At 36.7% G+C, this 25,773-nt stretch overlaps 1 protein-coding gene across 1 annotated transcript; it reads right to left on the bottom strand.

The window, feature by feature from the left end:
- Window positions 1-1,303: 1,303 nt before the first annotated feature.
- On the bottom strand, window positions 1,304-25,489 carry LOC145992132 (beta-keto L-gulonate decarboxylase-like). The gene is made up of 7 exons (XM_083128389.1): window positions 25,292-25,489; window positions 20,681-20,779; window positions 18,410-18,585; window positions 17,412-17,576; window positions 10,800-10,896; window positions 6,096-6,262; window positions 1,304-4,441 (listed from the first exon to the last, which is right to left on the bottom strand). The coding sequence occupies exons 1-7, from the start codon at window positions 25,368-25,370 to the stop codon at window positions 4,268-4,270; spliced, it is 957 nt and encodes a 318-aa protein (XP_082984515.1). The 5' UTR covers window positions 25,371-25,489; the 3' UTR covers window positions 1,304-4,267.
- Window positions 25,490-25,773: the final 284 nt, after the last annotated feature.

A 25,773-nucleotide genomic window follows, 5' to 3' on the forward strand; every position in this document is an offset into this window, starting at 1 on the left:
TCCCCACCGTAAATACAACTACTATTGAATATGTACTGCAACTGTAACCATTACATAACAATAATGTGTTATGTTTGTATGCACTAGAATACTGCATCGCTCGTACTCATTCAATACTCCCACACTCGAGCATTTACAATGCAGTATCAATTTAATGAGAATATTCACACACACGTGTAAAATATCAATCCTGGCAGTTTAAGCCCACAATAATCTCCTTCATTTTCATGAATCACACCAAAAAAGGCCATGCGTCTCTTAGGTTTACTGTATCACTGAAATTACTGACATGTCAGCCCTTACCTTATACTTCAAATAATTCATATTCCCAATTGTAGAATACTGCTCTCCTGTCTGGTCCATTGCATGTTCCACTCAACTTTCTAGAATTGATTCAGTCTTTCACTTCTTCCTAGCTATAGTTCGATACAGGGTTCCCTCATGCAATTTTTCATCTCAGCATCTCTTGTCTTTTCTAAACCTACAAACTGCTTATCAGTGACGTTTGCCTAGTGATTTCAGTTATTTATACAAAATTTGCTGCAACACACTCCTTGAGGAATTCCACTTTCGAGTACCTATGCATACAACTCGCAACCCAAGATTATTTTATACAAAGAAACCTAGACTGCAAATTACAGACTTGCCACACAATACAATGACCTCCCATCAAGAATCGATATATTTTCCTCAGAGTTTCAAGCGTTATTTGCTCGAGCAAAGAAGGTCTACATTCCGTACGCTTTCTAGCATCGTCCATGTGAAATATTTGGTGTTCGAGTAAAATGCTCTTTCTGCAGCGCACTAGTATGCACATATTTGTTTTCCTATGTAACCTGACTTTTGCCTCATCCTGTACAATATAATTTTAATAATAACAATGAGAAAAAACAACAGTGTATTCACATTGTTTGCCTTCAGCATTAACACTCTCCTGTACAATGTACAAGTAACAACTGTGCACCTACTTTTCCACACACCCTCCCCCCTTGTATAATAGGAGGAAATTGTCCATTACATTGTTCATTCACTCTTTTCAACAACGCGAAACCAATAAGCAGAGAACAATCTTTGCTCCTGCAAAAGTACAATTTCATTCCCGTAAAAACAGAAAAAGGATGAAGATAACAATTTGCCTACTGTTAATCTTTGCACCTGATTGTACAAAATGCTCCCAATACATTTAAAAATGTTGAATAAATCCTCTCTTCAGGTGTATAGACAGACATAAGGACAATACAAAGGAGTAAGTCTCCAATAATGTGAGGAAACATTTAATAGCATACAGCACAATAAAGAAATATTATTTTTTATGGGATTTATTCATTAACAAATTCTTATCACAATAACAAATATCCTCATACAAAGTAAAATTATCACAAATGTACAATATGAAACAACAGCACCTCAACAATTTTTTTTAAAAAAAATCACATTATTATTGTTATTGCTGGTCCCGTTAATAGTTGTTGGCATGTGTACAAGCCAAATTGAACTGTATTATATAATTTGCTACACCTAAGCATTTCACAATTAGTTTAGGAAATTTTCTAATATACGTGGGGGGGAGGGGAGGTTCAAAAGTTTCCATATCTGTATAGAAATAATTTACGTAGGAAGACAAACTTGTGTATGTTATGTGCCAAATATAACTGCAGTTGAATAATTACTGTTTCCGTGCCAGGTGTTTCTCTCGTATAGTGTTACAAGCTTCTTTTGAAAGTAGATTTGTTTTTGTACACTTATGTCGCTACTATGGAATGAAGAAGATACCATCATTTATATAATGTATTTACAACATAATTAATATAACACGGTAACCATAAAAATTGTTAAATCATCAATGGGATTAATTTTGTAATAATACGAGAATATAAACATGAAATCTGAAATGTATTCATTGCTTGTTAACTCGTTAGTTTTCCCTTTTGTTACCTTCATGATTGGTTAAATGTGCTATTGTAGGTTACAAAATGGACTTTTTTGTATAACTAGTAAAACATAAGTGATTGCTACCAAGAAGTGGATAAAGATAATTGATGATATTTTCAAAGAACTTCCTCCACAATTCATTATGTGAAATCATGCCTGTTGCCATATTTGCAGCAAACAGATCAGATCCTGCATTAAAAAAATGTCAGATAAGCAATGTGTTCTTGGTCTTTGCCAAAGTGGTTCAAGCTAAGATCATATGAGAAATGTGTATCACAAATTGTCTTGCTGTAACAAGGCTTCTCGTACACTTTCCTTTAAACATGCTACTCTGTTTGCCGGACCTGAATGTATATTTAACTGTTTCTTCCCAAAGTGCTATGCGTGATGACATCAAGTAGAATACCATCCATTCCAGAGTACAGTTTGGTGAAACATGGCAACTACAAGTTTCAATTTATAAATCAGATTCATAACATATGTAGCTCTAAGTGATTTATAGTTATTTTTGGAGAATAAACAACTGGAAACAAATGCATATGGACAGAAATAATAAAAGTTAAAGTAACACATGTAGAGTGGTATACATAAGTATTGCCAAGCAAATTATCCATTACTGTGTTTATTCTCTTTGCTTTATACAATGAGAGCTTCAAGAATTGAAACAAAACACTAAACAAACTGTATTTATGAAAATAGATTCCTTAAAAACACGTAGGATGCAAGAGAAAAATGAATGAAAGTAGTCATGGACAATTTGCAGAGAAATACTTGTGCTTCTCACTATAGTCAATTGAAAATTGCAATTGTCAAGAAAATAACCTTCCATCCTTCCAATTTCTGCAGCAGTTACCTACCTGGCTTGTCGGCCAGAACAGACATTCATATTTCAAAAATCAGCAATGCAAAATCACATTACTTTATGAACAAAATTCATGCATATTTCATTACAGGATATGCCTTTGTGTGCAGGATCCTAAAAATGACATTGGTTTTTCAAATTTTACATTTTTGTGCATCGTAAAAATCAACGTCCCTGGTTATATGCTACTTACAAGTATGTATTCGAGTAAATATGGGTTATTCTACAAAGATAAATATTGCTTACAAAATAATGTGTAAACCTATTAATCAATTGCCCCATGTTAATTATTTCATTTATTTACACTATTCGCACCATTACAAAAATATCATTATTCTGCATCAAGTGTTGGAAGCCCTTTGACTATGAAAAAGCTTTACAAAAATCATACTGTTATTCAGAATATTGAAAATGTATATGCTCTCTATTACAACCAGTTCATATAATACCAATGGCATAAAATTACTACAAAATAAGATTCAAACAAGAGGATATAAATTTAACCCTTTCCGGACGAGCCAATTAGTTTCCAATAAGGTGAGAAATGGGGATAACCCATTGTTCATTCTAAAATGCCATTGTGAATGAACGACGAGCTATAATCGCACCGTCTCTCTTGTGCACGTGTGTTGTCACCATCTCTTTCAAATTCTAACTGCTAGATGTCATGCTTTCTTCGTTGCTGAATTTTATTTGTACTCTTGCACGTTTGTTTATACTTTTGAGAATAGCACTGAATAATTTATATCCACATTGTGAAAATTTCTTACGATGATTCCACTTCGAATTTCGCAGTTAGTGATGATTTCTAACCTAATAGAAAGTTTTTACGTTATTTTCATGAATTAATTTTATATTACTTTCAAAAAATTGTTACAGAAAAAATCATAAAAGTATGTAACATAGCATGTAACATATTGTATATATGTGGAAAGAGGAAGTGTTGTAGAATAAAAAAAAAAGTGTTAAATAATAACACACTTAACAACGTATTTTGAAAAATGATTATTTTTAAAAACAGAAAGAAAAAAACTGTCTCCTGGGGAAAACTTGATATTCAAGTCCCATCCGGAAAGGGTTAACACAGATATTGTTGTTGCTTTCTTTGGGAAATTCAAATGCACATAGTTTTTCAAAATTCTGAATGACTTAGTCAGTCTTTGGACCAATCTTGTATATAAGCCAGCACTGAAATTTCTTGCAATCATTATCTTTCATTGTAAGTGAAGGGAATGTATATTAACAACTAGATCAACAAAACAACAATGTGCCTACTACATACAAGTTCTTATACCGGTCTCAAAAACTAAAATATCATGCAGCTACAAACTTCCCAACAAAGTGATTTACCTGTTTTACAATAGTGTAACAATTTACAAGACTGGAGGGAAAGTTGCAACCATACACCAATACTACTCCAACATTGTTATTACCAACCTTTACCCAGCAATTGCATTCAAGTGTGGAAAGCAGTTAATCCCGTCCCATTTGGTGAGTTTCCTTAGGACGGTCCATTCGGTACACAGATTCGGCAACTGCAAAATAACCGAGATACTCGACCGTGTCTGGCTCCGTGTCTATGTGATAGTGACCTCCGTCTCCGTGGTGGCTGAAACTGTGGAAGTGCTGCACTCGAAGGTCAAGACCCTATGGATCACGAATACTGTTCATTAGACACTGCAAAATTACCAGCTAATGACATACATCAATATAAATGAGCTTAGAAACAAATATATACACTTTATGAAAGCAGCTGTGGTTCTTCATCTGGAAGTTTGTAAAAATATGGTGTACTGATTCTCAGTGAAGACTACTACCCTACTGCTGAATTGTGGAAGGGTAAAAGCCTCACAGCCAGAAGGGTTGACTGGAATGGTACTGAGAAGGGTGGGTGGCCTCAGGTATTCATTTGAAATCATCAAAAATATATTTCAATATCACCTCGGTAATATTTACCCATATGTGCATCCTTACAGGTTAAATTTATATGAATGGCTTATTGCAGAAAGGGACCCGAGTCACTTTTGCACAATTCTGAGAAAAAAACAAGAAAAATCGTATAATATTGATAGTGTAAGAAAGAAATGTGCCGTTGTTGGCTCACATTTTCAGCATAATGAATAGTTAATTTTGCAACCCTCAATGTGCCCCCCTGCAGTATGCTGCTAGCGACAGTGGAGATGAAAAGGTTGTAACTCCGATACCTCAAAAATGTGACTCAGGTCCCTTTCTGCAATAAGCCATTCATATGTAGTATATATCACCTGTGTGTGCTCAATTCTAAGGTTAAAATTATATGACAGTTAAAGTGAAAGTGAATCTAAGGTTAAAATTAAAGGACAGTTAAAGTGAAAGTGAATCTAAGGTTAAAATTAAATGACAGTTAAAGTGAAAGAGAATCTAAGGTTAAAATTAAATGACAGTTAAAGTGAAAGTGAATCTAAGGTTAGAATTAAATGACAGTTAAAGTGAAAGTGAATCTAAGGTTAAAATTAAATGACAGTTAAAGTGAAAGAGAATCTAAGGTTAAAATTAAATGACAGTTAAAGTGAAAGTGAATCTAAGGTTAAAATTAAATGACAGTTAAAGTGAAAGTGAATCTAAGGTTAAAATTAAATGACAGTTAAAGTGAAAGTGAACATAAGGTTAAAATTAAATGACAGTTAAAGTGAAAGTGAATCTAAGGTTAAAATTAAAAATAAGTTAAAGTTAAAGTGAAGGTCATTATGATATTACAGAAGTGAAACAATCTAATCAAATTTGCTAAAATCCTTTCTATCACTTTATTCATTACTGTATTCTTTATCTGCAACCAAAGCGTTGGGGTGCATCAAATTATATGTGGGGGAATTGGATTGGATTGATGTGGTGTTTTAAGTCCACTTTATAAACAGCAGGGCTAATCGGGACTGGACCTACAGTTTATAGTGGGATCCGAACCACTATGTTCCTCCAACGGGAATCGAACCTGGGACCCCTTCATTACAAGGCGACAATGCTACCATTGCACGATCGGTAAGGCCTGTGGGGGAATTTGGAAGATTGGTTCCACGGAACGCTGATCTTACATTCCATTATACATTCAATTGTCATGGTCCAAACAGAGCAGAATGTCATACAATTGTCCCAAATTTTTACATTTTCTTGCAATTTAAAGTTGTTTTTTTACCTTGGTGCCTGAAAAACTTAAAATCCAGGTTCCACTCTATTTTAGGTAGAAATACACAGAAAAAATTTGGTATGGAAAATAAATACGAACAAAAGGTTTAATAAATATGGTACTAAAATAAAGCTTACTCACAGGATCTGCAGATGCAAGAGTTCCCACAACTATCAACGGTGAAGATAAATTGTAGAATTTCAACCAGTTATTCAAATCATTCTCTGAAGTCAAGGCAACTTTGGAGAATTCAGGCATAATGTGGAGCTTGGCTTTAGAATTCTCGATCAAAAAGGTTCCACCAAGACCTACAAATAATTTTTTTATAGAGGACAAAATTAATTTTCATAAACAAAACATATTTCAGTATTTAATCTACATTTTAATGCTTTTGCCAGCTCTCAAAGACAAGAATGAATCTAAAAATTCATACAAAACTTAAAAAGTTTCCTATTTTGACTGTTCCTCATCAATATCTTCAAAAAAATTTGCATAAGTTATTCAAGTCTCACTTCGTGTTTGGATAGGATACTCAGAACTGGATGCATAGTTTAAGGGAGAATTTATACAGAAGAGACATGCGACAGGTGACAGGCAACACGAGAGTTTCAGACCAAAGAGACAAGATGCATACGGCGACACTTGTTTCTTGCTCAGTTCGCCTGATGATACCTATATAATTGCATTAATCAGTTTTATTAGTCACTCAAAAAATATGTAACAAGATACATTGTTACATGTACATCACGTTTTAAAATTTGTGCAAGTTATTGAAACTTGGGAGATGCATGTTGTGCATGAGAAACTGAAAAAATAATAAGCACTGACCTCAAACTATCTATGTATGCTATACTTTCCAGCCTGGATAAGGCGAAGACCTAAACACTAGAGAAATGGTTCTCAACCTTCGTGAAACCATGTCCCAGTATTTTTTTTTTAAGTCAATGCCCTTAGCCCAAGAATTTTCCTCATTAAAGATGAGTCTTGGATCCACCATTTTTGCCCTGAAAGCAAGAGCCAGCATGGAATATCACCATCCATCCTGCCCTAGATCCAAGAAAGTGAGATTGCAGCCATCTGCAGGAAAAATTACATTGACTTTTCTTTCTTTTTGGCAGGATTTGAAGAGACAATTGTGAACAGTGTTTCTTGTAGTGTTTTGTTGCAGAAAGTTTGAAGCTGACAATAAGGTCAAAATACCCTGGACTTGCTTTGACGAGCATTTGCTTGTAACATATCAATGCCCATCCACATACCACTGTCGCGATAGTTCAGACCATTGATGGCTTATGACTGGAAGTTATCCCACAACCTCCTTACTCTCTAGACTTAGCCTCTAAATATATTTACTCTTTGGACCTCTTAAGGAGAGACTTTCAGGAAACATTTCACATCCGATAAAGAAGTTCGGCAGGTGACACACTAGACTCACTTATGGCACGTTGGTAGAAGTGTATCAATAGACATGGAGGGACTACAACAAAAATAATATCAATGAAGTACCCATGTACAGGGAGGTTATTGCAGCATGCCACCGCAAAAGCGTCGGCCGCTTACCGGCCTTGTCATGCATCAGGTGCCGGCAAATTGCGTAACAGATAGCCCGTTACACAAACCGCTTGTTTTGTAATGTTTCCACTTTTCACAATTATAGTTACAATTACAACTTAAATAAGCACGTAGCTTGTCGTAAGGATGCTGGAAAAGGTGTCCTCTAAAATACAAATATTTCTGGCACTTTATTTTGGCATGTAATCTTTCTTAGACACCGCGAGAGCTTCGGCCGCTTACCGGCCTTGTCATGCATCAGGTGCCGCCAAATTGCGTAACAGATAGTCCGTAACAGAAACCGCTTGTTTTGTAATGTTTCCACTTTTCACAATTACAGTTACAATTACAACCTTATTTCAGACATCTAATCTTTCTTAGACATCTCTACTTTATCCTCGGTTGACAGAAAGGGAAGACAGCATCGCGGCGCATAAAGCAAACCGAAAGTGTAAAATTATATTTAAAACTAATAATAATAATGATGATCACTAACCTTCTGTGTTATAAATGATGTTGAAAATGACCTTCTTCAACACCAATACATTTCCGGCATCTGCGTATGAAATTCCTCTGAACATCCATAAGCTCCTCAGGTGTGATTCTGGCAATTTCTCTTCTTATATTTTCTTTTAAATCCTCTATTGTACGCGGGTTATTCTGATACACTTTGTTTTTTAATGTTCCCCATAAATAATAATCACAAGGAGTAAGATCGGGGCTACGAGAGGGCCACAACTCAGTACTGATAATTCTGTCCTCAAAAATCTCGGCAATAAAATTAAGTGATTCATAAGCAGTGTGAGCAGTAGCAGAGTCCTGCTGAAAAAATGACTGCTGGCATTCAATGTCCGTTAATTGTTCAAAAAAAGGTTGTAGTATGTCTCTTCGATACCTTTCACCATTGATAGTACCTTCATAAAAAATAGGCCCTATTATTCTGTGCGCATTCAAACCACACCACACACCAATTTTTGCAGGATGGAGCGGAACTTCATGCACAAGGTCAGGTTTTTCTGCGCTCCAATAGCGATTGTTTTGTGAAATAACTCGGCCATTCAATTCGAACCAAGCTTCGTCTGAAAATATGATTAATTCTGGATTTACTCTGCCAGCAACAATATTATCCAGCATCCAGTTACAGAATCGAACTCTAGTCGCGTGATCGCGCGGTTGCAATTCATGAACCACTGTAATTTTGTAGGGTTTTAATCTAAGTAATTTAGTGGCATTTCGTGCTGAGGATTTTGAAATGCCTGTTTCCTGAGCAAGCCGACGGAGGGATTTTTTTGGAGTATGTTCAAGTCGTTCACCAATTTCGTCTAGCTTTTCTTCCGTAAGAACACGTCGTCTGGAAACACGTTTCTTAGGTTCAAGAGATCCTGTCTCTCGTAATCTTTTAACGAGGTTGTAAACAGTATGTCTGTCCGGAACAGGATTGCCAGGAAATTTTCTTGCGAATCGCCTGACTACTTTTCTGCAAGAGTTCGTTTTCACGTAAGTATCGTACATAAAAACTCTTTGTTCAAGACTATATTTGTTTGGCGGCATAACTAATAACTCAATAACACAGTATAAACAACACGAGTACTGATAAACGCAAACCGAAGTGAACACGTCTAAACAACTGGTAGCCGACAGCTGTCGCATTCGCGTAGTATCGAGAGGCTTCTCGCGGCTTACCACTACTCCGATAAGCCGCTGACGCTCTTGCGACATCTGAGGAATTTCGCTTCTAGCGTCGGCTCTATAGACACTGGATGGACCAAATTTTGAGGGAAGCACAACAAAAGACTACTCTATGAGGATATGTAATGCTCCTGCCGCAACTTTGAAAAAAAAAAAATATGGAAATTACGACGTTCAGAAATTTTGCGTAATTACGGGGAAAATAGAACTTTGGGATTTGGCCCCCGTTTCCCCCTGGACTCACAATTGTCGGAATTTACATAAAATGTTGCTTTTTGTTCATTCTTACATTTAGAATTTAAATTTCTTAAAAAGATGCAGTTGTTGAGCAGTTATAGCCTTTTATATTCAGTTTATCCCATAGTAGCAAAAGGGGAAAAGTGCTTATTTCAAATGGCGCTCTCAGAAAGAAAAACGCACACAGTGTATGATCGCTACTTTACTTCAAAAATATTCACACGTTAAAATTAAGTGACACTGTTAAATAATTCGTTTATCTGCGCTTTCGTTTTGCATAATAATGTATACGTAACCTCCCCCCTCGAAAATCTTGGGCACGCCACTGACTCTAGTGTTCAAAAGGATTAATCTTGTGTTATCTGCAAAATAAGAGTCACGGTTTTGTTTATTCGAAGGCAAGACAAGAATGAAAAATTGAATCCTTTATGTTGGATGAGTCATTGCTGTCAGAAGCGATATGGGCAGAAATAAAGTGCCAGAAATATTTGTATTTTAGAGGACACCTTTTCCAGCATCCTTGCGGCAAGGTACGTGCTTATTTAAGTTGTAATTGTAACTATAATTGTGAAAAGTGGAAACATTACAAAACAAGCGGTTTGTGTAACGGGCTATCTGTTACGCAATTTGCCGGCACCTGATGCATGACAAGGCCGGTAAGCGGCCGACGCTTTTGCGGTGGCATGCTGCAATAACCTCCCTGTATAAATGAGTATCGTTATTGCATAATTCTGGTTATATTGATTGATTTGTTGTTTTAAGTCCTTTATGCACAGTAAGGCTAATCGGGACTGGACCTACAGTTTAAAGTGGGATCCGAACCACTTGTGCCTCCACCGGGTATTGAACCCGGGACCCCTTGATTACAAGGCGACGACGCAACCATTGCGCCATCGGGAGGCCCTAATTCTGGTTATATATCAAACATCCTAATAACAGAAATATTGTTTTGCAGCAAAAGGCAGGTGGAAAAGTATAATTTAAGCAGCTATGAAGCCTGAACTCTTTGTCATTTAATGCCAGTTCTGCAGACAATGTATGGCTAACCAATGTAAAATAACTCAAAGAATCTAAACATACGTTGTCACTGATTACGTAATGAAAAACAAAGCAGCCATTTCAATGAGAAATATAATTGTTAAAAACAAAGAATACACAAACAGCATGATAAAAAATAATTTAAGAGTTCTTCCAAGCTTTCGATTCCATCAGGGAATCATCATCAGAAACTAGTAAAGTGATTTTTTTTTCCAACAACTATGTTGCCAGCACGTGATGTACGAAGTTTTTTACTGTCAGAGAAATATAATATTGATGCAGGCACGAATATGAACTTAAATTATCATCAATTTCATACAATATACTGCTTACCAACAGGCTTCTCCTTATAATGATTTTGAAGTGTTTTCCTAATACTAGCTGCAAAATCATCTTCTCCGATCCTTTTCGTGCACTTAACCTGTAGCACCTGCAAAGAAGCATAAGTCATGGGGATGAGTAACTTACAAATTCCAACATATAAATATGATAATTGCTACTAATTCCTCCATATTGTCTATTTATACTGGTTATATTTCTATTCTGGTAGTCGAAAAATCTTTTTATGTATAACACAACAATGTTTTTAAACTAAAGTAATTCAAAAGTTGACAAACACAAACTCTGATCATTTACATATTACATGAAAAGCATGGCAGATATTAGAACACACTTCTCTCGTGCACTTGATTGGTGAGAGTACGTGAGTAAAATGGAAAGGCACACAATTTGATATGCAATCCATGAGAGAAAATATGTTTGTTTCAGAATGGAATATTAAAAATTACCAGCACCAAAAAATTGATACTGTACCAATTCAATGCAGAATCAATCAATTATGACTGAATCTGAATGGTTCATTTATTGCCTTAATCTACACGACTGTGATGCATTCTACTTTACTAAATAAAGTGCATATATCTTACAAAAACAGTGAATTATGCCTTTATATTCACAGTGCAAAATGATACAAAAGCAGGGTGCAAAATCCCAGGGGGAATTCCCACCACCAATATTCTTGTCCTGAACCCCCCCACCCCACCAAACAATTAGTTTGGGTTTCGAATATACTTGACTGGAATAATATCGATAACGTAGAACAAGAGCGGACAACAAAGAGCCTCCTCTAAGGTCACTGAACCCAGAAATCCCCAGAACATAGAAATTAGACCGACTTATTTCTTCTCCATTTCTCATCGCCTTTCGTTAGCAACCACAAAGTATATAAATGTATTAGTAAAACACGTAATAGCACTTATATGTGAATTTTATACAGGAAACAATTTTCTTCTTATTATGTCTATTAATTTATTAATTTTTGTCCCTCCTCTCTTACGCAAATCATTGTTCGTAGCATCAGTAGTACATCAAAATCTTCAATTACATTTTGAATGAAAGACAGTCGATATAATATATTGTATATTTCATAATATAATTTGATTATTTAATAACTGACACATATTTAATGAAATATTATATATATATATATATATATATATATATAACTAACTAACTAACTCTCTAGCCTTCTTAAACCCGAAGGTTCATGGCTGCAGCAACACAGGCCTTCCATCTGTCCCTATCTTGAGCAAGATCTATATACTCTTTTCCATCCCTACCGATTTCCCTTAGGTCCATCTCGACGTTGTCCCTCCATCTTCGTCTTGGCCTTCCTACAGGTCTCTTACCATCAGGTTTCCCAACAAGAATCCTGTAAACTCCTCTTTCCTCTCCCATTCGTGCCACATGGCCTGCCCACCTAAGTCTTCTTGATTTAATTATTCTAATAATGTCTGGACATGAATACAAATTATGTAGTTCTAAATTATGTAACCTTCTCCACTCACCTGTCTCCTCATCCCTTTTAGGTCCAAATATTTTCCTAAGGATCCTATTTTCAAATACTCTCAATTTATGTTCCTCTTTCAATGTAAGGGACCAAGTTTCACACCCATATAATACTACAGGCAAAATTACGGTTTTGTATATTTTAACTTTTAGTTTCTTAGATATTAAACGAGAAGACAAAAGTTTATGAAGAGAGAAGTAACATGCATTTCCTGAATTAAGCCTACTTTTTATCTGCTCCTACCCCCTCCCCCACCAATCTGCAGTGATTTCGCACCCTGTACAATGGATTGATTTGTTGATTTAAGTCCACTTTATGCACAGTAAGGCTAATCGGGACTGGACCTACTGTTTAAAGTGGGATCTGAACCACTATGTGCCTCCACTGGGAATCGAACCCGGGTCCCCTTGATTACAAGGCAACGACGCTACCACTGTGCCATCGGGGAGGCACCGCACCATCTACAAAAGTGATCTAAATTTACAAACCCTAACCCTTAGTAAGCGTGCCGGAGAAATAAAATTACCAGCATTTTACCACCACCCCCCTCACTCTTTTCTCTGTCTAGAAATACACCCTGTATATTAAAAGTTTGGTGAATGGTCCTTTAGATCAATGGCGACATGAGCTAGGTGCAGGCGCCTGTACATGGCTATCCAGAAACACGTCGAGAAGTGCCTCTTAACACTAGAAGCGCCAAGCCGGTCATTTTGACCGTTTTTCAAATGGCAGTTTCTGCTTTGTACAGAAACCTTTTTCTTCGTGCATTGAAATTTTGGGACTTTTCCTAAAATTTGCAGTACATTATTACTGCTATGCGTTATTTACAAAAAAAAATAATACTAATGGAAATATTTGTGTTTCTACGTAGAAGCGCCGTTGCCGGTCATTTTGACCGCTAATGTATTTCAATGGAAAACCACTTCTCGATTGGAACGTTGCACTTACAGTTTCCACCCCTATTATTCCTTCCTCTTTTGGACTCGCCCATATGTGTTGGCGTATTGTCGAAGCTGATAAGAAGGATAAAGTGAAGACTCAGTTTTGTTTGAATCCTGCAGTTTGTAAGCATGTTTTCTAGACAATGTGTCCTGAGTCCAGAGGAATATTTGAAAGTATTACAGGAGATTATTGAAAATGAATCCGATGTCGAGGACCCAGATCTTACTGATGATGATATGGACTACATCCCTACAACGGATGGTGATGATGTAATTGGTTCTGTGGATTCTGAAGACGATGAAGTATTGAATGAATCTTCAAATAATGAAGCAGGTAGTTGTGCAATTACATCCTCTGTGTGTGTGTGTGTGTGTGTGTGTGTGTCTGTGTGAGTGTGTATGCACACAATGATTCGAACCCCTGGGACATCCCAAATGCCTGTACAATGGTGAGAGAGAGATAGATAGATATATATACATATATTGATATATTGATTCTTTGATTTATAGTATTCAATTTTGATAAGTAACATGATGTCTTCTGACGAGTCACGGGCACTAGACACTGGTCGTCAAACATTCTTTTTTTATTTTGTTTTTTATACTCGCTCATTCTGATTGCACTTTGAATCATGATACTAATATTGTTGCAACAAACAAATAATAATAATAATACTTTCAATTGTAATACTAATATCGCTGCAACTCCGTTCTTTTTCAGGACCATCTCTTAGAATCATCTCTTAGAATAGGGAAACTGAAAAAATCGACAAACAAAACATCTGTGTGAGCTAGAGGTCGAGGAAGGAGCCCTGGAACAGGCTGAGGAGGACGACATTTCATTGGAAGCCACAATTTAGGTTCAGTGTATGTTGGCAAAGATGGTATAAATTCTTGGACTGTTGAATCTACTGGAGCACATGCTGGAGGGCGACGTAGCGCTCAAAATGTATTGAGAAACACAGCAGGTCCCACTCCATACGCAAAACGCCATGTTGGTTCAAACATTACCAGTGCATGGCAACTTCTTGTAGGTAATTCCTTGCTTCGACACATACAGAAGTGTACGGAAGAAGAAGCAGCTCGAAACCAGCAACCCAACTGGCGTTTGTCATTACAAGAACTTGACGCTTTCCTGGCTATTTGATATGCTAGAGGAGCGTATGGGTGCAGTTCTATAGACTACGAATTTTTATGGAAAACTACTTTGGGGACACCTTTCTTTCAACAAACAATGTCAAGAAACAGATTCAGGGAAATAATGAAATATCTTAGATTCGAATCAAAATCATCCAGATCTGAACGATTACAAACTGATAAATTTGCACTGTGCTCTGAAATTTGGGACAAATTTATAGCTAATTGTAGGAGTTGCTACACTCCAGAGGAAAATCTGACAGTTGACGAACAATTGTTTCCTTCGAAAGCGAGGTGTAAATTTACACAGTAAATGCCAAACAAACCAGGCAAATTTGGTATAAAATTTTGGATGCTAGTGGACGTACATTCAAAATACATGTGCAATGCCATTCCAAAACTTGGGAAAGATGAATCAAGGAATGATAATGTTACTGTACCTGAAAATATTGTATTGAGAATTACTCCATGTTACGTACACAAACTGCATTGTTGTTCTTTGAGGTATAGGATCATAGATGGCAGCATGCAAAAAGAACGACGTTTATATTTGATGATACATAAAGCAGCTTAGAAAGTGGGCCAGAGATGGCAGCACCCAAGAAAACTTATACAATTGTAAATAGAGAAAAAGGAAAGCGCTGATGTGGTGAGATAATGATTGTAGATATTAATACTAATTATAATGAAATAAATAAATGAACTTAATACAATAACAGGATACAAATAAGGTGGAAATGGTGATTAATATTCAGTAATAGCATAAGTGATCATGATATAAAAGTAAAGAAGTCGAATTGTAATTACGATTCTGTGTCTTTTTCAGTTCCCACGAACTGAGAGTTTCGTGTGGCTTTTGGGTTGTTTTTTCCCAGGTGTAGCGCCATCTCATGGCAGCACCCAAGCACTTTTGGTAGGCGCATCTATTGCAGCTCCAAGTTAAGGTTAGCGCCGGCCAGGCGGCGATCTTTAACTAACCCCTTTCTCTTTGTTTGTCTGTGTGATCGATTAATATTTACGTCAATTTGAATAAGATCGATATAGAAAAGAAAGAAGGAAAAATACACAATATGTAATAATTACAAGAAGAAGCAGCAGCATTAGTAATTATAAGAAGAAGAATTAGTAATTACAAGAAGAAGCAGCCTTAGTAGTTATAAGAAGAAGATGCCTTATTAATTACAAGAAGAAGAAGCCTTATTAATTATAAGAAGAAGAAGCCTCAGCGATTACAAGAAGAAGAAGCCCAAAGAAGATTGGCTACAATAGAAGAAAAATATTGTATGAAAAGATTTCCAAAGTTATCTAATATTTGTACATGATTATTCAAGAATATATTACGAATTGTACCCTCCGTAGTGGGTTAAATCGATTGTTTCTTTCCATATATTCGTAGTGTTAGTCACCCTGATCTGTACCCAGAGCTATCTCATTTGTTTCTACCCTGTGCTAAGCTGGCAGATGCTCACGTGAGAGGACGTGGCATCCACCTTATGTAAATGCGGGTAGAAATAAATGTAACTACTGACAATTATTTCACATCGCTAAAACTCGCTGAGAAGCTAAAGGAGAAGAAGACAAGCCTAATTGGCACTATGAAGAAACATAGAAAGGAGATTCCTAATGAAATTGTGAACATTAGAACACAAGTGTATGAAACATGTTTGCTAAAAAAGGGGGACATAACATTGTGTGCATACCAAGCTAAACCAAACAAAAATGTTCTACTCCTAAGCTCCATGCATTCAGATGTAGAAGTAGATTTGCAAAGCCAGAAGAAACTCCCAGAAAAAATCAAGTATTACAACAAAAATAAATGCGGTGTTGATGTTGTTGATCAAATGGCACGCAAATATTCAGTCCGTGCTTAATCACGTAGATGGCCGGTACATGTGTTTTACAATATCTCTGGCAGCAATAAATGCATGGGTAGTTTACAAGGCAGTCACAGGGAGGAACGTTACGAGATATGACTTTTTGATAGAATTAGCTGAGGAACTGAGATAAGGACATTTGAATGCAAAGCCCAATAAAATATTGTCAACATCAATATCACATGCACGGAATGTAAGTGGCTCTGTTTCCAGAAAGAGGCGCCAATGCCAAGTGGCATTGTGCAATGAAAACAAAACAAGTGACATTTGTTCAATGTGCAACAAATATGTTTGTGGAAAATGTTTTTCTGGTGTAGAAAAGGTAGTGAAATGCAAAAAATGTAATATGTAAAATTTCATGACTGAAACTTATTTCCTTGAAGAAAATGAATATTTATTGTTGTAATTAGTGCATGGAAAATAAAAATCGCTGGGTTTCATGATGTTTTTGTATTTTTTTTACAAAATATTTTGTTTTATTAGTAATAAGATGATTATCCATTTTGAGAAATGGTCAAATTTTAAATACCGATCATTTTTACCGGAGGTGGCGCTTCTAGGCAGTAAAAAATCCTGGCGCTTCTAGTGTTAACATAGAGTACATGTGGCCATCACAGTAAACCTGCTGCAGGCAGTGTGTGAGATATAGTGTCACAGCGAGTGAACATCAAGTTCTGTTACAAAATGGGGAAAACAACAACAGAGACACATGAAACATTGGTGCAAGTGTATGGGACGGAACCTGTGAGCATAAAGTGTGTTTACGACTGGTTCAAACGCTTTCACGACCAGAATGAAACTACTGAGGATGAGCCACGTTCGGATCGGTCGTTGATAAGCAGAACCCTAGACCATGCTGGCACAAGATCAGTGACCGACTCTATGATTAATGGCAGAGGAATTGGGCTTAGCAAGGACACGGTGCACACCATCGTCCACTCCCAAGAATGTGTGACAGCGGATCTGCAACCGACAGTTTCCAGAAACTTTATGAGCATTGCCAAAAGTGTGTTGTGGCGGATGGCGATTATTTTGAAGGCCAATAAAGGTAATTTGTTTGATCTTTTGTTTTCTGATACCATTCACCAAACTTTTTAGACACAGGGTGCATGGGTACTGAGATGCATATGCCTGTGGACAATACCTTTCCTGGTTTTCCTTCACTGGCAAACATGTTACCCAGTAGAGCATTCCTTGTTTCATCATCCGGGAGGGTTTCTAAGATGCAGCTGCCATCCTTCGTGTTTACTTTTGCCACCCTTGTTTGGTTGTTCACCTTACCTCCCTTGATTTCAAGGTTGGCCATCAACTGCAATCAGAAAGAAGCATTACACACCTGAACGTATTATCAAAAAAGCACGACATATCATAGTCCTGCACAGAGGTAAAAACTACAGGGTGCCGAGTTGGCATGGCTGGCATCTGAGAATTCTCAACTGGTGCTTGAATTTTCAAATTCAGTGCCAAAAAAATATTTTTTTTAAATATTTAGTTCATTTATGGAAATTTCAATTACTTTTTTTTTCTAAACTTTTACGGAAACCTGAAATTTTAGCATGTGGGCATGATGGAACCAAAAGTTCTTGATGTTGAAAATAATTGCAAAGACATGCTTTTTCTCTACAAAGAATGAAATTTATATAATTTTTTTACTTCTTGTAATGAAAATTTTACGTTTCTTGGTCATTGTGGATAATCTCAGGGTCAATCCATACTAAATGATCCAGCACTGGTCGCTCGACCAATTTTACAAATTTTCATGTTTTCTGTTGTAACCCCTATGCAAGGGTAGTTCAAAACAGGCATTATTTTTTAAAACTTGATTTCGTTTGAAAATGGCGGCCATTTTTGTTTCGTGACTTGCGGCATTTTTTGGCCTTTACAGTTGCGATAATTATGATAACTCAGCTAAGAAAAACGATAGAAAGCTGGGGTAAAAAAAACATTGTTTTGAGTACATTATGGCTACATCTTATGTTCTGTATCTTTTTTTGCCATATCTACTGCAAATGCGTGAAATTTAGGGTCAAAACTGATATTCAATTTTGAAGAGAAATCAATGTTTAGGATATTTTTTTAGTTGGTAAGCAATGTGATATCCAAAAATAATTTTATGTCGTGCAATTAATTTACATGTCCTACCTCACAATTCACTCCCATGTAGGGCCAAGGCCCAGCTCCGGCTCCTATGATGAAAGCTGATGGAAGCTCTGCAAGACTTGCCACATCCTTCAAGTCATACAGCTTTTCTCTCTTCACAAGGGGGAGCAGGTAGGGGACACCTCCCAATTCAATCAATCTGGGGCTCCCACCAAGACCTGGAACAAAGCAGTACCATGACTTACGACTCTCGAGTTTCTATTTCAATTTGTAATGGGTATTTTGCATATTTCAGGTAAAGGAGTTGCTGTGGTGTAGCTAAACACTCATAAGTACTTAGTTTCCACTTACTTCAATTATCGTTTTTGCCAAATGATAACAACAGGATTGATGGAACTAAATTTCATCAAATAGTCATATGAACACAGTTCGAAAGGCACAATTTGGTGATTTGATCTGCTAACACTGATGGCAAAGGAATACGAGGTCTGACAAAAAAAAAAGTACTGAATTTATATTTCACAAATGGAAGCAGTTACAGCAAATTCGTTATGTTGTGTTGAAGCACCATACCTCCCCTCCATCTGCATGAAGTGTGGACTTGCCCGACATCAGCAGTTTCGAGTGAGGCGTCATTCTGTGAACATGTGTAACCATGCTGTGGCGGAAAATGGCTGTAGCAGGAACAAAAAAGAGTGCCGTGAAGAATTGTGTGCGGACATGTTACAACACATCAAAAATGAACCAGACTTGTTGGAATTTGTAATCACCATCGACGAAACATGGATTTTTACCTAAAACCTGGATAGTAAGCAGCAATCTGTGCAGTGGAAGTTCCCTGGTTCCCCAAGACCATAAAAAGCACGCATGTCACACTCAAAATGTAAGGCAATGCTGCTTGTGTTCTTTGAAATTCATGCATTTGTAATGTTTGCATGGGTTCCTACTTGGGGTGCAGTCAATCAGCACTACTACACTGAGGTTTTGACCAGACTTCACGAAAATGTGAGGAGAAAGAGGCCTCAACTGTGGAAAAATGGATGGATTTTGCACCAGAACAAGACACCAGCCCATAAGGCTCTGTCTGTCAAGCAATTTTTGGCGAGTAAAAATATTACTGTCATAGAACATACCCCCTACTCGCTGGATCTGGCATTATGTGACTTTTTGCTTTTCCCGAAACTAAAGTCTGGCCTCAAGGGAACACGTTTTTGACTCAGTTGAAGAAGTCAAGTCGAAAATGGCAGACATCCTACGTGAACTCACAGAAAATGACTTCCAATATTGTTACCAACAGTAGCAGCAGCGAATGCAGAAGTGTGTGAAAGCCAAAGGGAACTACTTCGAAGGTGATGGCCACTAATCCGTAACTTACGAGTCCAGTACGTTTTTTTTGTGTCACATCTCGTATACTTAATGCAACCTGAACACAACAAAAAATAAATTATGATTTATTTTCTCCATATAATGAAGAGCAAATTATTTTTGTCAACACAACACAACACCACATCCACACACACACAGATTAAATTTCAGTTGCAATTGGAAACTTCCTATCACCATGGCTAGGAAGTTGATGAAAAATCATAAAATCATATTTTTCTGGGCCTTGAAGACAATGCTAAATCTGATAGTAGTCTGTTTCACTTCAGTTAGAACCAGAAAACATTGTTCTTATTTTGCATTTAAATTTCCTAACATGCTCTTTGTAGCAAGTATGCCAGTTATCGAAAATATTGTCAATACAAAAGCACAATATTATTTTAACTTAAATCTCTGGCAATGGATTAAATAATTAATTATGGTAAATTTAATTTTTCTCCAGCAAATTTAAAATACTTTGAGTGAAGCCAATTTTGAGGTTTCCTTGCTGGCCACCATTATCACTTTAATCTGCAGTTTTAAAATAAAGTTAGCCACATTAAAAAAAAAATTATAATCTGATGCACCCGAAACACAACTGTGTTTTCAGAGGCTGTACTACTATATTGTGCAAGGCCCATTCTGAAAGAAGGTGAATGACATACAGACAAATCTTGTGTATATTTTATGCAATATTGAAGTAAAAATAAAGAAGTAATTGAAACCAAACAAAGGGATCCATCGAATTATTCAACTGCTCTCTTGTAAGTTATGAAAAAAAATCACTTTAATTTCAAGATAGAAATATCATAAAGATTTTTAATTAAAGATTTTTTAGGTCAATAACTTTCGAGCCCTACCTATCACTAATTTCTGACACTTACGTTCCAGTAATAAATTCTGTGGTACACAGTTCAGGGAGAAAAAAACTAACGATAGCATAAAACTTACCAGGACATGCTAGTGTGAAAGGCTGTTTTGTCAAATCAGGACAATCAACAACTTGGACATTGACTTCTGCAAAATTCTTCTTTAAGCCATTGTTCAACACTGAAATAATATACAAAAATAGTCATTCATTAGGCTTTACCATTATTTCACTCCTGTGCAAAGGTTGAGGATATAATAGTAATGTGCAAACTGGGAAAAGTAAGAAACATAATCAGAAATTACAATTAGTACTATTTAAATAAACAATAGCATATATGAAAACGCAAACATATACAGGGTGGCACATAAGTCACTTGACCCATGGAACTAATGATGGAAAGAGTTCACTGATAGTGATATTTCATGATGACTGATAGGCTGGAGTTGCTTGCAATTTCGCTTTGTGAGGAATGGGATAGATGATGTACAACTGACAAACGTAGTGTGATTATGACTGTTTTGGGAAACTGAATTTTGCGTCACCTTGTACAGAGCATTCCCTGACATTCGCTACGAGACTCGGCGGAAAGCGGCCCAGTGTCAGCGATTGTCTTTCCCGGTGAACAGGTCCATGACAGTCGCATGCTACAGTCTGTTTTTCTCGCTCTCCCTGCCTTCGCTCTCTTTCCTTTTCTGTTGACGTTGCAGACTGATGCCAGTATAATCCTCCCTCGGAAGTTGTGTTGTGTCGTGTCCGTGTGTTGAAGATTGTGGCTCAATATGGCACCACAAAAGTTTACATTACAACAAAGGATTTATCTTGTCCAATGTTACTTCGGAAAAAGTAATTGTGGAGAAGTGCGACGGCATTTTGCAACGAAATATTTCCTGGTGTTCCGTTCCCGTTCTACATAGGACCACTATATTAAACCTCGTAAAAAAGTTTAGAGTAACAGGGTCAGTTCTGAATAAAAGTGGAAAGAAAAACCCACGGGTACTTACTGAGAAAAAACTCGATGAGATAGGACAAAGGTCAGAACAGTCTCCTCGGAAATCTATCCACCGCCTCTCACAAGAAACAGGTGTTTCAAAAACCACAGCATTTAGAGCCGCTAAAATTCTTAAATTTATCGGGAAATCTAAAAAATAAAGTATATGAAGAAAATCCGCACACCATCCGTAAGTTAAAAGAGAGTATTGTACGAGAAATCAGGAGAATTACAGTATATGAACTTGCACGTGTAAATGCCAATTTCCTTCGGAGATGCCAGGAATATGTTGCAGCAGAGGGACCTCATTTTCAACACCTTATGTAGTCAAGATTAGTACACAATATGAAAACTGTAACGTTAATAGCCGACTCTAGTGACTTTCGTGGACCCCGTTCACCGGGAAAGACAAGCGCTGACGCTGGGCCGCTTGCCGCCGAGTCACATAGCGAATGCTCTGTAGAATGTACTTTGTGGAATTTTTTTAGTTTTCTCTCTCTCTCTCTCTCTCACACACACACAAAACACACACACACACACACACACACACACACACACACACTCACACACACACACACACGTTTTTTTGTCAATGATGCGAAAGCTCGTGTTAAGTCCATTTTATATACAGGTAGGCTAATTGGGACTATGGCTCTTTTTCAGAAGCAATGTGTATAGAAAAACAAGCAATTTAAACAATCAAACTGAGTATTCAGCTTCCATTGGCCTATTGTTAAAATTCCCATTATTTTGTAACTTATAATACATTATTTATTACATTGTTTAATTCATTCATTATTCTTGACAAAGGTACACATATATGTTGAAACGTCCAATAAAGTATCAACTCAAACAGTATACTTCTTATGTAGAAATTTCAGTGGAAGATGCAGGTTCGGTCAGAACTCAAACCCAGGTCACTGACATAGATGTCATTGTACTACGGTATGGCACAGTATTCCGGAGACCCATGTTCAAGCCCTGGTTGAGCCTCTCATTTTTGCTGAAATTTGTGCATAGTACATCTCCTGTGTGCCAAATCGTAAAGTTTGTTTTCTTGCATTTAATGCAAAATGGCACCCCAAGTCCTCAAAGCATGAAAATACGAAGTAATCTATTATTCAATATTACAGGATCTACAATATATCCCATTTTCTTTTTATCCTGCAACTTAAGCAACAAACTTTACATGTGGTTGAAGTGATGTCAGTCACGCTACGTACTACTAGTGAGGAATGAAGAAAATGCGCAATAAGAACATGATGGATCTACAACAGTAATTATGTACAAGAAGGTTATAGCTCCAAATAATTTATTCCAATGTCATCATGCACATTTCTACGCATAGAATTCTATCAAGGCCTAGAAGCACATAAGAACGAAAGGTTTTCCTGATTGCTTACGGCACTTTTTTGTGCAGAATGAATTCTCCATCCCATTTGTACTAACCGGGTGTTTTGAAGCAAGCAGCATTTGCCACAAAGTGATATGTTCACTTTAATTTTTTTTATGAAGATTATGTGTTGCTAAGTGTGAAGAAAAAAATTCTGGAGCGCGGAAAGAAGTATTTAGTACTGTACAGCTGTTTACAGTTGAGATATTTAGCACGTAGATCTCTAAAAATTACTTTCCGTGCTCCAGAATTTCTTTCTTCACACTTAGCAATACATAATTGTCATAAAAAAAGATTCCTTGCGAAATCGAGGGTGGGTTAAGTGACCACGGAGCCAAGTTTTCTAAGCATAATTCAAGTAATCTTGCATTTATTACCATTCCATTTTTTTTATATATAAATATTTGTTTCTCACTGCAATCAGGATTCTTTGTCCATAATGTTCTTTTCTGAGAGGTGTCTGGCTATAATTTGCACAATCATATGGTTCCAAAAATATATTAACTTTTTGAAAGAAGTGGTTGAGTAACAAATCACATGTGGATATAACATTTCTTAGAAAATTGCAAAACCATCACTTTTGTGGTGTACTTCCAAAAAAGAAATCAATTCAATCGGCCAGTAGATAACATCAATTACCATTGGTACTTGTTTACTATCCGTTGGACAGATTTCTTCATTTCTACAGAAGAAACTACCTACCATAATAAGTTCCTGTAGTTTTGTCTAACATCGGGAAGGTGTTTTGTGTGAAATTCAGGTAAGTTTTCCATATCCTGGAAACGGATTTCTTCAAATTTAAAAGTCTGGGGATCATTTGGGGGCAGGTGACTCCGGCCAATTTCTAACATGCCTTTAACAGGGAGTCTATAGAAAAAGTCGGGGCCGCGTTAGCAGTTGGGGGCGGTAGGTCAATTAACCCAGGGGCAGAACCCGGAATCGGTGGGAAATTTGAGTCAAAAATTTCAAACTAAAATATTTTTTTGTTTAAATTTCACACCGATTCCGGGATGGATAGCCCCAAAAACCATTCACGGAATATTCCACGAAGCAATAGGTAAGTACGAATGTCAAAAATTGACGAAAACTCAGAAGTTATAGGCGTCCAACGGATAGTAAACTTTTACCGTTCTGTTAAAGGTTTAGTGTTTAGAAATAGTTGTCAGATTTTTTTGTGGTGCAGAAGCATATATTATTCATATTAGGGAAACTGAAAAAAAAAATTACCGAATTCTTGATATACTTATTATAACTAAAAATACATTAAAGTTCAGTCACAGAACAAAGGAATAAATATTTATTTGAGGAGAGGAGAGATTGAACCTGGTTACCTAACCTACTTTCTGTCTCTTCACTAATGCTGATAAATAAAATAAATATGAAATTCAATGCAAATTTCTTAAAATTACCAGAAAATTTATCAAATTACACAAGCGGCTTACATACAAATACACATTGTATTTTCATTATTTGTGTAGTTTTTCTACATTTAGCTATCACAATGATAACCATGGTGATGAAATGAAAATGATGAGCAGACAATCATAAATCACACAGATAAGTCACAGAAATCAACCATCAACAGAGGATTACGCTGACTGAGAGTCCTGGTGCAAGAGCCTTTCTTGTCCTGCAAGAATACAGTTAAGAAAGGTTGACTTTTTGAGTTCCTTCCCACCCCAACCTTTAGCCTGACAATGATATATGTCCATAGTGTAGATTGTCAACAGTGGACCAATGCCACCATACTTATAATAATTCAATTCAATTCAAATTTTCTTTATTATCCAGAATTTTCTATCTTGGGGATGTAAGGTCGTTTTTAGGGTGGTGCAAAAAGTTAATGATATATGATTTATTTCATTCCTTTGACCATTGTACAGTGGTTGTTGTTCCACAGATGGTGTGGAACATGTCAGTACATTTGATAATAATGTGCAAAGAATATCATAATTGCTCTTGTGTAAACAATTTTAGGGGTGAAAAAAAAACTCTGCTCAGTATCATACGGCACCGACTTGCGCATACACGACACTTCACAAATTTTAATACAAAGGGCTTTTTAAACTTAGTGTCAGCGTATGAAAGGTTATTTTTTAGGATAGGATATGAGCTGTAAAATTTTCGAGACGTTCTGCAACAAGTCCCCAACAATGATACAAAGAAATACCGATGCATATGACAAAAAAAAAGAAAAAAAAGTAAACAGTCAAGGTTTAGAAGCCTATACGACGATTAACACGGTCATTCCATGAACAATCATACCCTCCAGTTCATAAAATAAAATAAAGAAATCTAAAATAATAATACCTCCGACAATTTCTTCTAGAGGAGGACAGTGAAGAAGCTTCTTTTCCACTGGTATTTCAGATGGCTTCAGTGCAGTCATATTCAAAACAAGAACAGTAAATTATTTGGCAGACGACTTTTCAGCTGATTACCCGCTCGAGCTCGGCTATCGTGTCGTGCAGGTTGTCCTGGACGGGGAATACGAAAGGTCAAGTTGTTATCAATTCAACTTGTGCGATGCGTTAATTCAACATTTAACTCGTTGCAGTTATCTTGTAGCGCTTCACGGAAGCATATTTTACACCTATAGTCCTATAGTTATAGGCGGTGAAGGCTTGGGTAATGATGCACATGATCAAGGGGGGTTTATGGGGTTAAGGCCAAAGGTTAAGGCTATGCTGATAAATACAGCACTTTCTTTCAAATTCTGTCCCAACTTTTTTCAGAGTGAAGTCCGGACGTGAAAATGTCCCAATTTCTTGTTCAACTCAGGAACGTCGTCC

This window comes from Lepisma saccharinum, chromosome 9 (assembly GCF_977018435.1).
Source record: "Lepisma saccharinum chromosome 9, izLepSacc3.1, whole genome shotgun sequence".
Taxonomy (NCBI): domain Eukaryota; kingdom Metazoa; phylum Arthropoda; class Insecta; order Zygentoma; family Lepismatidae; genus Lepisma; species Lepisma saccharinum.